We start from the raw sequence: 17,358 nt of genomic DNA, 5'->3' as shown, positions 1-17,358 counted from the left end.
CAGAGCTATGACCTCATTAATCTGCTGCTCTTTTACGGTCCACTCACCGGCTGTGGAAAGGAAGGGGATCTAGCAAATTACCAGGTTGGCCATGCTGTTTGACATAGCTTTTTAAATCTCAGAAATAAATGGACAGAAATATAAATCCCTAGTCAGATAGAACGGTCTACTCATGAGTATTTTTAACGGTGTATTTAGTTCAACTTTAAGCTTATCTGGAAAGCAAGGTATGAAATACACGCAGAGCAGTATTTGATTCAAAATGGTATTGAACAGTGCTGAACTTGTACCAGAGATTTTGCGATTAACAGCTGTGGTTTTCCTTTGTGTCTATTAAATCAGCAAGGTCTAAAGTGGCATTGACTTATGTACCAGAGATATCAGTTCCCAATACAAGCCCTTTAAATTAAAAGTTCAATATACAAGCCAAGCAGAATGTTGCAAGTTTTTTTTTTTTTTTTGAACGGGTTACAACAAATGGTTTCATCAAAATGAAAGTGCTCTGTCTATGCAAAATAAGAAGAATATACAGTGCATTTTTAAAGTATTCAGACCCCCAGCCTGATGCTATGGTTGTTTAAACTCATTTTTTTTCAGTACCCTAGAGTGACAAAGTGAAATTAGAAATGTCTGAATTTATTAAAAAGAAAAACCTGAAATATCACATGTTCTTAGGTATTCAAACCCTTTACTTGGCACTTTGCTGAAGCACCTTTAGCAGCAATTACAGCCTAGAGTCTTTTTGGGTATGACCAACAAGCTTTGCACACCTGGATTGGGGGATATTCTGCCATTCTTCTTTGCAAATTCTCTCAAGCTCTGTCAGGTTGGATTTTGGCCATCAGTGGATAGCCATTTTTAGGTCTCTTCAGTGATGTATCATACTTCACTGTTGGGATGGTATTGGGCAGGTGATCAGCGGTGCCTGGTTTCCTCCAGACATAACATTTAGAATTAAGGCCAAACAGTTCAATCTTGGTTTCATCAGACCAGAGAATCTTGTTCCTCACAGAGTCCTTCAGGTGTTTTTGAAAACTCCAAGCAGGCTTTCATGGGTTTTGCAAAGTGAAACAAAAAACAAGAAGCGCACCAACCTTGCGCATTACCTCAGTAACCAAATTTATTAATTGAGGAATGGTACTCACAAACAGCGAATAAAATCAGGCATGTTGTCCTCAAAGGGACTTCAAAGATAAGGAGCCAGCACGAATCCCATCATGGGGGTAGACACTCAGTACAGCTGACACGTTTTGAAGGCCATGCCTTCTTCATCAGAGCCTTGTTTGGAGCTGCACAACCTTTAAATACACTGGTGGTCGCTTTTTCTGGTTTTGGTTCCACCTACTCGCCACTGATCTGGGTCCTAGAGCGCAGGAGATATCGCATCTGGTCTATTTTCATGGGTTTTGCACTGGGGAAAGGCTTCTATCTAGCCACATAAATCCCAGATTGGTGGAGGGCTGTAGTGATAGTTGTCCTTCTGGAACTTTGCCCCATCTGCACACAGCATCTCTGAAGCTCAGTTAGAGTGACCATGGGGTTCTTAGTCAACTCTCTTACTAAGGCTCTTCTTTGTGATTGCACAGTTTGGCTGAGCAACCTGCTCTTGGAAGAGTGGTGGTTGTGCCAAACTTCTTCCATTTGAGAACTATGGAAGCCATTGTGCTATTGGAAACCTTCAATAGGCAGAATTTTTCTGCAGCCTTCCCCAGATATGTGCCTTGCAATAATCCCATCTCATAGCTTTTGCTCTTACCACAGGTGGACTCCAATCAAGTTGTAGAAACATCTCAGCAATGTTCAAGAGAAATGAAAGATACCCAAGTTAATACTTATGCCAATGTGTTATTTCACTTTTTCCTTTCTCATACATTTGCAAACATTTTTATAATTCTGTTTTCACTTTGTCTTTATGGGATACCGAGTAAGTTAATGAGAAAAAAAAATGAATTTAAGCAACAGTAGTATCAGGCTGCAACATAACAAAATTGAAAAAAATAAAAAAAATAAATTGAGTCTGAATACGTTAGGAATATACTGTAATTTTAATGTGAATCCCCACACCTGGCACCCTGTTTCCTCTAGCAGCAGTCACAATCCGCACACTTAATTTCTATTCCACTGCTTTCAAGGACCAGCACTCCCCATCTTTCAATCTCATGTGCCTTTTGGAGTGCCCAGTTTGCCTTTGACAAGATCACCTCTGTCCATGCCATTTTTTATCTCCAACTCAATCTGTTACTGTAACTTGTTTTCAGGAATATGACTCTGCCTCTCCAGCTTTCCTCTCCCATGATGGCCTCCATGGGACTCAATCAGACATAAGTGAGGTGGAATTGGAAACCTTCTATCAGCCTCCTGGAGCAGTGTTGAGCTTGCTTGACAACTTCTCCCCTGCCTGGTTACTCTACTATCTATCTTCTAAAATGCCCAATATCATTCGTGGCACTGTAAAGCGACTATAAAGCCCATTTGGTTTCCAGTTCATCACTTCCATATGCCTAGTAAAAAGGAGTTATTTGAGAAAGCCTGTTCAGGTACTAACTATAGAACAGAAATTAAGTAACACAAGCATACCAAAAATTGGGGTCTTCCTAATGCAGTGAGCTTGATTGCAGAAAAGCCATCTTCAGAACTTCCACCTGTAATATAGTAAAAAACAAAAGCAATGGTTTCTCAGTTCTTTGCATTGTTTTACAATAAACTTGTGCTTAAAGCTAAAATCAACAGTCTAGCTAGGATGGAAAAAAACAAAAACACAAACACAAAATGTGCACTATTGTTTCTAGGCTGTACTACGGGTACAAACAAATAACATGCACATATATGGTATTGCTGCGATCATCATGAGCTGGAGAATTTATTTTGGGTTGTTCTTTGGTGGTAGGTTATGGTAGTAACAAGAAACACACAGCTAAATGAAAAAATATTTAAATTTTTACTATTTTGGGCCAGTTTTCCTTTGATGATAATTAAAAAAAAAAAAAAAAATCAGGAGATATCCATGACCATTTACCACCAAATGAAAGCCCAATTTGTCCTGAAAAAAAGCGGTATAATTCACCTGGATGTACAAAGTAGTTGTGATGATATGTACGGTTTTACTAAAACATGTCAACGTTGCAAAATTGTGCTTAGGCATTTAGATTTGTTTTACTCTTAGGCGTGAAGGGGTTAAAAGGCATTGTACAATTTCAAATGTTTTAATTGTTTTAACTAGATATTGGTGTAGTTACAGTACATTCCCTATGTTGCTTGTTTGCCTTACCTTGCAAGGATAGGCTCACATGTTACGGCTGCAGTTTGTAGTGTCTTGGTTGATCGATTCAACTATATTCATGCATTTCTGCAGGTAGCTTGTCACTAAGTACCCCAGAAGGACAGGCAAATTTGACCTCATGCACACAGGACGTCAAAAACGCCACTTTTACAAGCATTTTGGGTTTTTCTGCTTCTAAAGGCTCCTCTATTTTAGGCTATGTGCCCATGCACACATAGGCATTTACAAGCAGGAGCTTGTAGAGGTAAAAGAGAAAGGCACCACCAACACCTTCAGGAGAGGAGTGTTTGAGTGGAAAAAACAAAAAACACACCAAATGTGTATAAAACTTGCATTTCAAACATTAATGCTGACAGCCAGAATAAGTTAACATTCTTGCCAACAGAATGCATTAATGCCAAAAGTGCATAAACAAAAAACATGGCATTAGGTGTGTTTTTTCAGCTGTGTTTCCTCTGCTAGAGCAAAGGCATCCAGGGGAGGGAAAAAATATTGCATCACAAACGTGGGAGTGCTAAGGTGATTAAAACACATTTCTTCCTGCATGGTGAGATATCTGTTAATTGTCCTGCCCATTTGTGTTTCTGCTTTTTCTCACCTGCACTAGAGGGAGACCTACAGATTGTGGGATATATAGTTTCTTCACAGAAAGTGTCAGTTCTCACACCACAGAGGTCATGCATTAACCTGTGCATTGCTATACTGCATGCCTCACGTTTGAACATGAACAGAAACTTTGGATGCAGGAATGCAAAGATTTACTCTATTATAGACTGAATGTACAGGGAAAGGGTATAAGGACACCATGAAACTGCATGACCAATGCACATCTTGTGCAGGTGAAAGATAAAAGATGCAGATATCAAGGTTTATAAAGGTCTTAAAGCCAAGTTTACTGTCCAGCTGGGATGAATGAACAGAAAAATATGGATTGAAATCAGCCTCCAAGCTGGTCACATGAAAAAAAAAAAAGAAATTTGATTGCATGATCTCTGCTTAAGTGGAGTATCTGCAAACCAGTAGTCTGATCCTCTCTTACAGCAGTGCTGAAATCATTGAATGCCCTGGCATTTATTCAGGTGAGCAGTCAAGAAGAAAGCCTGGAGTAGAAATGTATTATTACTTATTATGCTTTGTTTAATAATTTCAGTACTGTTGTCCTGAGATCTAACTTGATGACTGATAGCCAGGCAACTAGGCAGCCCACACATTTTGCATAAATTTGTGCAGCAGAAAGCAAACTTAGTTTCTCTAAAAGGAAAAAATAATTGAGAAATAATCACTTGATGTTATAAATATATCTAATTATTTAAGTGGTTATCTACAGCTGGTCACAATGTTATGACTGACTTTTTCCTCACTAGGAAAAAGTAAATTGGCCAAAAGCTTTTAAATTCTTTTATTTTACCTTCATGTCTTCAGCAGTACGCAAGGAATTAAAAAAACAAAACAATTTATTAATTGTTCAAAGAATAAATAGCAACACAATGCATCCAAACTCCTTGCAGAGATGTTATTTAGCTGCGCACTTTCATTTCAGCTGGAAAACGTAAGGCAGAACAAATAAATACCAGCTGGAATTCCAGATCAAGCAAGTCTGTCCATTCAAACTCACAATGTACTGCATTACAGTGGAACATCACGTTTAAATAAATTTGATGAATCATTCTCGATAAAAAAAACAAAAAAACAAAAAAAACAAAAAAAAAAAAAGTTTTTCTGAAGGACAATGACAACAAAAAATTATGTAAAACGGTAAATAAAACAACAAAAGTTGAATCTTTCTAGGCTACATGAAATTCAAAGATGCATAATTTTCAACAGTATTGTAAGAGCTGTGCATGTATTCCTACTGCAGATTTAGATCATGGCGCAGACTGGGAATGGCAGGGTTAGAAAACATTCACCTGATTCATACAGTGTTCATTCAAATTTGCATATATCAACTTCAGTATGCTCCTAAACTGTACAAACCTGTAAAATGAACACAGACGTAGCGTATACTAATCCTGTTAGGAGAGCAAAGGGTGCAGAATGAGTGGAAAATGTATATATTTTAGAGCAACCTTTTAAAAGGTATGCATCAGAGAATTACAGAAAGCAATGTGGGAAAAAAAAACAGTGAAAACCCTTTCCGAAAAACAACAAAGTTTTTGGCACAAAAAAAAAAATTAAAAAAATGATATCTCATCTTGAGAAAGATGGGCTGAGCCCCATTGAAACATTAACAATAGAAACACTGCTGTATTGAATTACCTCTTTCTGTGAGACCCACAAGTACCTCTATACCAGTTTTTGATTTGTATGGAGTGACACACACACACACACACACACACACACACACACACACACACACACACACACACACACACACACACAGGACACTTCTGGGTTTAGATAATAAAAAAAATGTTAAAGGAGTGGAAACTGCAACTATTTTTTGACATACTCCCTTGCTATTGACTTAGCCCAGCGTTTAATGTCTAAAAAACTTCAGCATAGATAGATTGTCAGTATGCCTGAGCCATCCTAGGACAGCCTGCTTCATTTCGTCATCAGTGTTGAAATGCCGACCTCCGAGGAACTCTTTTAAGGGTCCAAACAGGTGGAAATCACTCGGAGTGAAGTCGGGGCTGTAAGGGGGATGTGACAATACCTCTTAGCTGAGTTGCTGTAATGTGCAGGTAGTGCAGTGAGGAGTATAAGCTCGTGTGTTGTCCTGGAGAAACAAAACACCCTTAGTGATTTGCAACTTCATGACAGGTTATGCATCGATTTTCCAGGATCAGGCATTCCATGCGCTGAATGTTGACAAGAATGACTGCTGTGAGCTGGGAACCACCACAGCCTAGATTGTCTCTGGCAGATATACAGCCATCTTTGAAACATTTACACCATTCAAATGTCTTACTGCAGCTGAGCATCTCACCACCGTACTGTGCTTGAAGTCTTCTGTAGATAACTGCAGGTTTTACACCTTTGTTCTCAAGAAACTTCATCACCACACGCTGTTCCCATGCACGCACTAACACTGTTGTCTGCCATCTTGAATAATGGTCTCTGGACTGGCCCGTGACATGTGTGCCCCTTATCAGTAATAGGACACGCTCGCCACTTACTACTGCATGTAGTACCGCCACACTGTCATCCCTTTTTTATACCAGTAAAATTAAAAGTCCCGGTTTGCCTTGGACACACATACACACACTTTTTTTTAAAAATGTATAATGAGCACTGTGAAACATGCAAAATTGTCTTGTCTTGATGAAGGCACAGGGAGTCCAAGGCCAAGAACAAATACAAATGAATTTTCACACCTGCCCCCATGCCATCCCTTCAAAAATTATCTATTCTTAGCACAGATCATGCTAAGGCTCCCATGCACATACGTTTAATAGCTTAACCTTAACACCCCATTGCTTTCTTGTGCCTGGGGAGCCACAGCTGCCACGAACAACTTCATATACAAACAAATGGCTTCACATGGCCTTATTCGTGTAATCACTGAATGCTTCTGTAACAGCCTTTACGTGTGCATGCGTGTACAGCGCTATTTCCACAAACGCCCCAGTTGTTTGGGAGAATATGTCATCTTATGCTCGAGGACTCTTAAGCTATTAAATGTCCTTGTAAATGAGGCCTAAAACTAAAATTACCCCCCCCTTACCCTGTCCATTTAATCCTTTGAGACTAGCAGTCAGATTCTGTAGTTCCTTAGAGCCACAGTAAATTAAAGCTAGAAAACTAGAAAACAGAAGTGCCCAGACAACCTCAGTGCTATATTTTTAATAAGAATTTAAGACAAAAAAAAAAAAAAGTACATTTTTCAATGTACTGCTTTGGCCTAAATAGCTTTCCTTAAGGTCCCCTATAATATTCACTTTGAGATCAAGTCCACTTTATTCTACTAACACCTAAGATTACCCCCCAACCTTGAAAAACAACTTTAAAAGCTACACTAATCCTCAGAACTTTACCCATAACAGCTTGATAACAAATAATGTTAACAAAAGAATATACACTCACTGGCCACTTTATTAGGTACACCCTTTTCAATTGCTTGGTAACAAAAATGCAAATCAGCCAAATCGCATTGTAGCAACTCAATGCATTTAGGCATCTAGACGTGATGAAGACAACTTGCTGAAGTTCAAACCGAGCATCAGAATGGGGAAAAAAAGGGATTTAGATGACTTTGAACATGGCATGGTTGTTGGTGTCAGACAGGCCGGTCTGAGTATTAAAAAAAAAAAAAAAAAAGCTGCTGATCTACTGGAATTTTCACACACAACCATCTCTAGGATTTATAGAGAATGGTCCAAAAAAGAGAAAATATCCAGTAAGCGACAATTGTGTGGACAAAAATGCCTTCTTGTTGTTAGAGGAGAATGGACAGACTGGTTGCTGCGACTTTCAGATGTTTGGGTCAGAATTTACCATAAACATAAAAGCATGGATCCATCCTGCCTTGCATCAACGGTTCAGGCTGGTGGTGGTGTAATGGTGTGGGGATATTTTCTTGGTACTAGCAAGGTGTACCTAATAAAGTAGCTGGTGAGTGTATATTCCACAGTAATAACTACACTATCAAAATTAGTGTGTCCTATAAATTGCCTTCAGCTTTGCTCCTGTTTCTTCTTGCTGGAGGCCGCCATTTTGTTTAAGCCAAGAGCAGTCACTTCCTTATTGGAATCTTTCCCCCTTGCCTTCATCTCAAAAACTATATTTCACTTTATTCAATTAAATATGTACATTTCCAACCTTGACTGTATGTCTTGGCTTAGTTACAGAGGAAGGCTGACAGAAGCTTTAGGCCTCATGAATACAGGATGTTTTCTTAACTCTCCTAGAAGCCTTTCTTCCTGACAGCAGCGTTTTGTGTGTGTGTGGGGGGGGGGGGGGGTTTGGAAGAAAGGCCCAACTCTTGTAAAAGTGTGTAACATGTTTAGACATATTTAGCCGGGTCCAGTGTTTAGGTGTTAATTCATTTAGTTGGCCATAATACAAAATATGTATTCTGGCCACTGAAATAAATTAAAGCTCAAGTGCTAAACGTGCCTAACGTTAATGTGCATTTAGCTGTGTTTAGAAGCATCAAGTGTTTCTGCCAAAACTCTGCTACTCCTGGACGTTCTGGCAGTGGGCTTTTTTCCTACCTCTAAAGTCTTCTAAAAGGGATGTTCAGAAGCAGAAAATGACACACCAGATACCCCTAGAAGCCGCTGTAAAAAACTTCAACATGCATGAGGCCTTAAACTGGCCAGACATTATACAATTTTCCTTTAGATTTACCAAAACTACAGAATATGAAGTCAACCCTAAAAACTTTCAATTTTTATGTAATCAGGCAGGCCCTTGCACTACATATTTGAAGGTAAATCTGAAGGAAATCGAATAAGAAAATGGTATAATGTATGGCCAGATTTACAGTGCTGAAGTTCACAAGTTGCCAGAAAATATCAGGGAGATAAGAAAGACATTATCTTCATAAGTTTAACTCTTGTGTGTCTCCCTGGCATCAAAGTTTGTCCTGTCATCTCTCCTGCTTTTCTTTTCTGCCTCCCTAATCTGTGGTCCCTCTGCACAGTCTGTTATTCCTGTTGCTTTCTTCCCCCTTCAGCAACAATAAATCTGACAGTCATTAGCTAAATGGCCTCCAGTGGTTGTTATTCTACGCACAGTGGCAGGAATGGAAAGCAACTGAGCATGTGCAAAGCAGGGTGAAACTGCGCTTACTCAATTTTAAACAGTATAGACACTTCGTTTTACATCTCTGATCTATTAGGACTTAATTTTCTGACTAATGTTCCACTTTAACGTTACCCTAAAAAGGAAACTCCTCCCACAACACAGAAAATAAACCTAATACTAACACTTAACCTCTCGCCCACCAGTCTTGATCCCTACCTTATGCCTTAATTTAACCTTATAACTACAACAAAACTCCCAAATATGGACTAAACTAGCTACTAAACCAATGCGATATGTCAAAACATAATACGAGGCTAAGAAAAACCAGTGCAAAAATGCTGACCCCAGCTACAGGCAGGAGGCACAACTGGTTGTTAGTCAGCACACTCAGTTGTGTATGGGATTTGTATTTCTTTGCAGAAAAATTTCTTGGCTCCAGCACATACCAAATAATGTATTGTATACTGTACATGCCCCAAGTTTAGGGAAAAAAAAAATACATGCTTACATAGGATTGCCTACCAAAAATATGTCTTGGTACTCCATTATACTATTCTGTGCAATTTTTCTATGGACATTCAACTTAAGTTACTAAGGAGAAGCTTAAGAATTGTCCGTAACAAAGTTAACACCACATTAAAAATAATAATAAAAAAAAAAAAAACCAGCAGATTTTTTAGTTCTGGTCTTAAAACACACACCTGATGCTTCAATACATTTTAAAAAGGTCTCCATGTGATAGTCACATTTTGCTTCATCGGCGTAAAAATATGTTCGGGCACTAATGACACCCCCACGCCGGTCACCAAAGCCAGGTTGAACTTGGTATTTCTTCTCTCGCTGCACAGCACCTGCAATAAAAACATCAATTCATTGAATACACAGACAGACACTGATACAATCCTAACAGTCATTGATGCTTGCTAATAAAGCTAATGCAAAGTTACATGGAGGTGCAGATCACATGACTAATCAGAATTCAATGTCTGTGAACATGACAAATTTGACTAGTCACTATAGGTAGACTTCAGATTCTTCTATTATCAACAATTAAAAGTTCTACATCAATCATAAGCCTTCCAGCTGAACGGGAAGGAACCCATAGGCCTTGTCATCCGTCACCTGTTGGCAAAACGCTCTGGACCTTGTGTTCCTTCAGTAGTACAGAAAGGACAGGTGGCCATATATTCTGTAGCATTAAACAGATCTACACAATTGTAAAACATGTATAAGGTAATGCACGATGCAACTGTATGCATCAACCCACAACAAACCACAGGACAGTAGTCATCCACCTAATTGGAATAATTTAGAAATACTATAGCTCACATTAAATCTTTATTGTACTGACAGCTAGGTTTTTTCAGATATTGTAACTGCAAATCATACAGGGAACTTACCAGCACAGTGTAACTTACTACTCCCTACCCAGTCCAAGACATCTCTGAGCATAGATAAAAAGACAGACTGAGGCCCAACTCATGTGTTTTCCCTTATAGAACTCATTAAACAGAACCTGTCAAATTCTTAATAAATTTGAATCAGTTGAAGTACTTTTTCCACGTCTAGGGCCTACTACTGCCCGACTGCTAAAAAACACACACACAATAAGAAAATAGTCATGTCCAGTAAGAATCGATTCCAAGACTGAGTAGCAACCAGCATATAAGAGCACATGCGACTTATAGGAATGCAGAATAACTAAAAAAACATGATCTATACAAGGTTATTGGCACCGGCCATATTATAGGGATGTCAAAAGGAGCAAGTTAGGTTATTTTATTATGGTTCCCGCAGATGTGATTAAGAGAAACACATTCCTTCATGCCCTTGCAAAAAAGAACTCCACAGTATCCCTTGGTGCACAGCTGAGACAAGTCAGAAATGGGTGATTTATTAAAGCATGGCTTAAGGCTTCCCTAGGAATAGCAGTTAGCCAACCTGACTTTTTGCAACAATACCTTCATCAAACCTTGCACCACAGCCAGTGATATAATAAACTGCCAGTCTCTCTGGCACATACAAAAGTGCAGGCTTCATTTTTCTATTCCATTATCCAAGTTACTTGAGCAATGGAACATATCAGAGGAGGCAAAAATTGCCATGCATTGCTTGAAAGATTTATTACCAGGGAGTATCAGAAAATACATGTTTTTGTTTAAATAGATTATGAAACTCCTAAGGGGTTTAGACGAGATGCAGGACTTTCCAATAAATGCTTACAATTCTGAGAAGCAAAGTCAATCAATAACTATCTAATTTTCCTACCGTAGCAGAAACCCATAACATATAATAAATGAATTTTAAAGCGCCAATGTTATATGTGTCTGTCTGAATCAACATTACAGAATGTGCTTATTAAAAGACAATTATAAACACTTTTGTTTTGTGCAGAGACTGGTTATAAAATAAGCAGAAGATTAAAGTTTCAAGTGGTTGTATCCACTGAACCACAATTAAAGAAGTTAAAGCTTATATGAGCTCCCCTAAGGCTTGCAGTAAACAGACATTAGCACAATGTGTGCATTTTGCTCACACTAGCTCTTAAAGAACAATATTTAATTAGGGAACATTGGGAATATAGCAGCTTTTTTTCTTCCAATAAAATGTGTGTAGTGCAGCTCTTCGCAATACTGAAAATGGACTATGGATCAATGTCTGGTTCTGAAGTCTTATGGGTTAGCCACTCACTACAGAGCTCCATTCCAACTAAACGTGTCCTCCAGATGACAATACGGTTACCTACGGCTCTGCATGCCTACACCACAGCACTCCTCCATGGTGGACGATTTCATTACAAAACTGCACTTCACCAAGTATTTTCCATCCCTCAATGAAGACAGGAAAATGCTGCCACCTAAGATGGCAGATGCCAATTATTCCATGCACAGCGAAGAAGGCTTCAGCAGTCTGTGGGCTTATCATAAATTACAAAATGGACGACAGAAATCGTTCTACACATAAAAGCAAAACTTGCTGACCATAATAGCAGAAGCAATTGAACAACTGGGCGCAGTATGGAATGACAAAACAAACAAACCACACAGATCTCAGACCTAGAAAACAAATTGGGTTTAATGTAGTATATAGAGACCTTCCAAATGAATAAAAGCTTTCTGTACCCAATTACGAGCAATAGGTCTTAATCCAACAACCTATGAATAGTGGGGCTACCTGAATCTATCCACGCCAACTTGCTGTACACGTTCTATGTCATTAACATTCCACAAGCCTATCTACCCTGTATAAAATGGGGAGTCCATCCTCTGGGTCCCCCATGACATGATTCCAAACCTCCAGTCAGAAATCTGGACTTTGCAGATAGAATGCAGAGTTGAAAGGATAAGTTCACTTTTTAAACAAAAATAATAAATGAACATTTTTTCTGCAGGTAAAAAATAATAAATCTGCATTTATTTTATTTCTTAAGGGCCTGCAGACCATTTCACCCACGATGAACAGGTGCAACCCATTACTCCCCTGGCACCTTTCCTGTACCCTTAGCCAGTTGTCACAGTTGTTGGCTTTTTAATTGTTTATCTTATCATCACGATTTGTCCCCACAGTGTGCTAAGGGCTGATCACGGAGCACCCATGTGCTCACCAATCCATCTTGTACTTGTTTTCTGCTACTGGGATCCTGGTGAATGGCAATTTCAGAACAGAGTGAGTTGGAAGAAGTAGTGGGACACCCAACTCTCCCTTAAATGTAGATAAGGACTCTGAATACACCTAAGCACCAAAACCTTTACAAGTCAATATAAGAAACTCAATTTTTCGGTGTTGATGTCCCAGGAGAAGCGTCGTACTTCAACATCTAATGAAGCTGAAACCAGTAATGTTGCAGGAATCCCATCTAATCCATGTGGACTTCTGTCTTCGCCACAAATTATGGGTAGGTAAAGTAGTCAGACAGCCAGCTGTTGGTAACTCTGATTAACAAATCTGTCCCTTGCCACGTTCTACACCAAGGTAAAGATGACATAGGAGGCTAAAGGCATGCACAACAAGAAATTGGCATTAATCCACACCTATAGCTCAAATACCAACAATGAAGCTTTCTGCAACAATCTTCTGTGCTCAATGCTGCAAAAGGATCCCTGTATCAATATACTGCTAGGTGGAGACTTTAATGCTGTAGTGAGACCACAAGAGGACAGATCCACATCTTTCACAAAAACTACTCGACAGACCAAAGATCAGGAACGACACCAAAGAATACTACTTACAGTCTGGGACTTCACAGATGCCAGGAGCACCTCTGTCCCCTGGAAAGGTACTTGAACCCATTACTCACATACATAGAAGATAATATCCAGGAATTACCCATTTCTCAGTTTGCAGAACTTCATCGGAATTATCAAATTGGTAGAAATTGAAAACATGGTGATCTCAAACCATTCACCCATCACTTTGGTTTTCAATGGAGACTAGAGATTCCCAGCATTGCCTAATAAAAGTAAGCTATACTACCTAAAACTTGGTGAACTGAATATGCTACATATAACACCTTATTTAGAGAATCCAATTCCATTCTGTGGGACTGCAAAGAAGATATTAAGAGGAAAGATCCTGGCCTATGGAACTTCGAAGACAAATACCATCTAAAATTCAAAATACTAACCACAGCTTACAAAGCCATCCACAACACTGCCCCTAGCTACATCGCCAACCTCATCCACAGATACCGCCCAAATCGCCCACTCCGCTCCTCCCATGATATCTTCCTCTCTAGCTCCCTCATCACCTCCTCCCACGCTCGCCTCCAGGACATCTCCAGAGCATCTCCCATCCTCTGGAACTCCCTACCACAGCATGTCTGGTCAGCCCCCACCCTGTCTGCCTTTAGGCGATCTTTGAAAACTCACTTCTTCAGGGAAGACTACCCCACCTCCACCTAAGAACTGTACTTGAATCACCTCCACCAGATCACCCCCCGCAGCTATCACCTTTTGTATCACCTACCCCTTCCTTTAGATTGTAAGCTCCACGAGCAGGGCCCGCACATTCCTTCTGTATTGAAATATATTGTAATTGTACTGTCTCCCTTATATTGTAAAGCGCTGCGCAAACTGTCGCCACTATATAAATCCTGAATAATAATAATAATCTGTAGATATAAAGAGCATGCCAGCAAGCAAGACAGGCATATATTCAATAAGAATGAAATGTTGCCAGTAAACAGAATACTATGGTTAAATGCAAACCCCCCTCCAAAAAAAAACAAAAAAAAAAAACAAAACTATGCAACCACTGGATCACACAGTATGACCAGGAGATCCAATCCTTGCGGTAAAGTGGACATCCTCTGATTTAGCAACAAGCCTGGTTGCTTATTTGCTAACCTAGCTAGAAGTAAGAGATGTGTCCACTATGAGCAGGTGGTTATAGCAGATATATATGAAGAGATTTATAAGAAATTATACCCTGCGAAATTTTAGGACCCTCAGGGGGGAGATTCATTTTGAGCCATGAAGCCACAAAAGGATATCTATAACCTCCCCTGGGACTTTAAAGCCAAAAAATAGATTGTTTCATCTAAAAGACAAATGTCAATCTTGATTTGTAAACATACGTTATTAATAAAGAGCTACAATGTCACCAGGCCATATTGCTGTAATGGATGTTTGACAAATTGTGTAAACTCCTTACACAAAACCCAAGCACAGAGGATGTAAGCAAATCATAGCAGCAAAGTAGATGGCAAAAAAAGTCATATTGCTGCAAGCTACATTAAAACATTTGCAATCATTTTGGTGTATCTTTTGTGACAGGACAAGACTGTCACTGAAATTTGTCAGTTAAAGGATACAGGCTGTGCACATTGGCAGGACTACAGAGTATAGCTGTTAAGTGGAGAAAACTGCTTTTGCCGCTTTTTCCAGGTTTTGGTATTCCTGGAAAGGGCTCCGTAGTTTGGAGATTCCATAGTGTCTTGGGTGGGATGGAATCTCCAACCCAGTGTCTGGGTTTTGTGGAGGAATAGCAGGGTGTGTGCCCAAGCGCACACAGGCCTTATAATGGAGCTTTAGGAATTCCTCAGGGCTCCACCCAAGAGGGACAGGAGGTCTCCTACGGGAGTCAGAGGCTGCATGTGGCAGCCGCACCATGAAGGTCTGCAAGAGACAGTTAACGGCATGAGGAGCTGTGTTAATGGCCTGAGGACTTGGCCAGAGGAGTCGTGTGTGGCTCTATGATGTGTGCCCGACAGAGCTGGTGGTCAGAAGTACCAGTAACTATAGCAGCAGTGCTGCTAAAGAGTAGCCAGGTGGGCTAGTATATTCATTTGCATTGTGTATATTTTGCTGGAGAAGAACCCATGCATGGGAAAAACTGTTTTGGATTTTCTTTTTTTTTTTTTCCTTTTAATAAAAGTGGGCTACCAAGCCCTGAAAGATAGTTCCTCACTGGCGTGAACACACTTGCAAATGCATCTACCACTGAGCTAAACATCCCCAAATGTTACACTTTGTATAAAATGTTATATGTCCACATTTTGTCATGTATGACAAAACGTAAATTTATTTTATTGGGATATGCGATAGACAAACACAAAGTGCCACATAATTGTGAAATGGAAGGAAAATGATAAATGGTTTTCAAATTTTTTTACAAATAAATCTGAAAAATGTGGTGTGCATTTGTATTCAGCTCCCTTCATTCTGATACGCCTAACTAAAATCTAGTGGAACCAACTGCCTTCAGAAGCCACCTAACTAGTAAATGGAGTCCACCTGTGTGAAATGTAATCTCAGTATAAAATACAGCTGTTCTGTGAAGCCCTCAGAGGTTTGTTAGAGAATATTAGTGAACAAACCGCATCATGAAGACTATGCAACACAGACAGGTCAGGGATAACATTATGGAGAAGTTTAAAGCAGGGTTAGGTTATAAAAAAATATCCCAAGCTTTAAAATATCTCATGGCACACTGTTCAATCCATCATCTGAAAATGAAAAGGTTATGACACAACTGCAAACTTACCAAGACATGGCCGTCCACCTAAACTGACAGGCTAGGCAAGGAGAGAATTAATCAGAGAAGCAGCCAGGAGGCCCATGGTAACTCTGGAGGAGCCGCAGAGATCCACAGCTCAGGTGGGAGAATGTCTAGAAATCTGGCCTTTGAGGAAAAGTGGCAAGAAGAAAGCCATTGTCGAAAGAAAACCATAAGAAGTCCCATTTGCTGTTTGCGAGAAGCCATGTGGGGACACAGCAAACATGTGGAAGAAGGTGCTCTGATCAGATGAGACCAAAATTGAACTTTTTGGCCTAAAAGCAAAATGCTATGTATGGCGGAAAACTAACACTGCACATCACCCTGAACACACCATACCCACCGTGAAACATGGGGGTGATAGTATCATGTTGTGGAGATGCTTTTCTTCAATAGGGACAGGGAAGCTGGTCAGAGATGATGGGAAGATGGATGGAGACAAATACAGGGCAATCTTAGAAGAAAACTGGTTAGAGTCTGCAAAAGGCTTGAGACTGGGGCGGAGGTTCACCTTCCAGCAGGACAACGACCCTAAACATACAGCCAGAGCTACAATGGAATGGTTTAGATCAAAGCATATTCATTTGTTAGAATGGCCCAGTCAAAGTCCAGACCTAAATCCAATTGAGAATCTGTGGCAAGACTTAAAGTGCAGTAGTCACCACCACTTCTTGGATGTGACCAAGTTACTAAAATGAAAAACAGGTTTTAGACATTTAGACATTTTTAACATGCTTATTTTTAGACATGCTTTTTGTAAGGCGTTATTAACATGGGCAATGAGGCAATGTGTTTATGTGGTTTGAACCACTAACTGCTGTGTCCAGGCAGCCCATTCAACTCTATGGGCAAGCAGTGGCTACACAGGCAGAGCTCATCCTAATCTCACAAATATGGGGGGGTGCAGGTGAGCCTCAATGTAGACAGTATTTGACTTAATGTGACACAAGTGGTGCATTCACATGTGGTGACATGGATTTTGTTGCACAAAATGCTGTCATTTTTCTGCGTCACACCTATGCACTTGTATGTTGTGAATGGGGCACACTCAATACACCTGGTGTGAAAGAGTTTTAAAGTGGAACTATAGGCAAAACTCCCCCCCCCCCCCCCCCATTTTGGATAGCGCAAGGAAGGGTTATAACCCGTCAGATATATCCCATTGGGGAGATTTCCCTTCACTTCCTGTCCCAAACAGCAATTGAGGAAATCCCTGCAAATTAAAGGAATTCCTTTGGGACCCCACTGGAGGGTGTCCCCTAGAACAAGTGTCCCCACTGGAAGGTTTCCCCTCTATTACTTTTCTGGTGACAACTCAAAAATTTAGGGTTTTTTTTACTTTTACTGATAATGGTAAACAGTACAAATAGAGAGGGTGAATCTCCCTAATG

The 17,358-nt window shown here is 39.9% G+C and overlaps 1 protein-coding gene across 1 annotated transcript in view; it reads right to left on the bottom strand.

Moving 5' to 3' along the window:
• The window catches only part of PRODH (proline dehydrogenase 1), a 192,785-nt gene that overhangs the window by 92,755 nt on the left and 82,672 nt on the right, over window positions 1-17,358 (bottom strand). Inside the window, exons 4-5 of the mRNA XM_089686659.1 lie at window positions 9,673-9,822; window positions 2,578-2,642 (exon numbers count right to left, since the gene is read on the bottom strand). Coding sequence (XP_089542785.1) covers window positions 2,578-2,642; window positions 9,673-9,822 — 215 coding nt within the window. The remainder of the gene's footprint in view (window positions 1-2,577; window positions 2,643-9,672; window positions 9,823-17,358) is intronic.

The sequence above is a fragment of the Staurois parvus genome, unplaced genomic scaffold (assembly GCF_062004578.1).
Source record: "Staurois parvus isolate SC_StPar_1 unplaced genomic scaffold, SC_StPar_1.0 ptg000404l, whole genome shotgun sequence".
In the NCBI taxonomy this organism is placed as follows: domain Eukaryota; kingdom Metazoa; phylum Chordata; class Amphibia; order Anura; family Ranidae; genus Staurois; species Staurois parvus.
The sequence above is the reverse complement of the archived record's forward strand: the minus strand, read 5'-3'. Positions and strand labels throughout refer to the sequence as shown.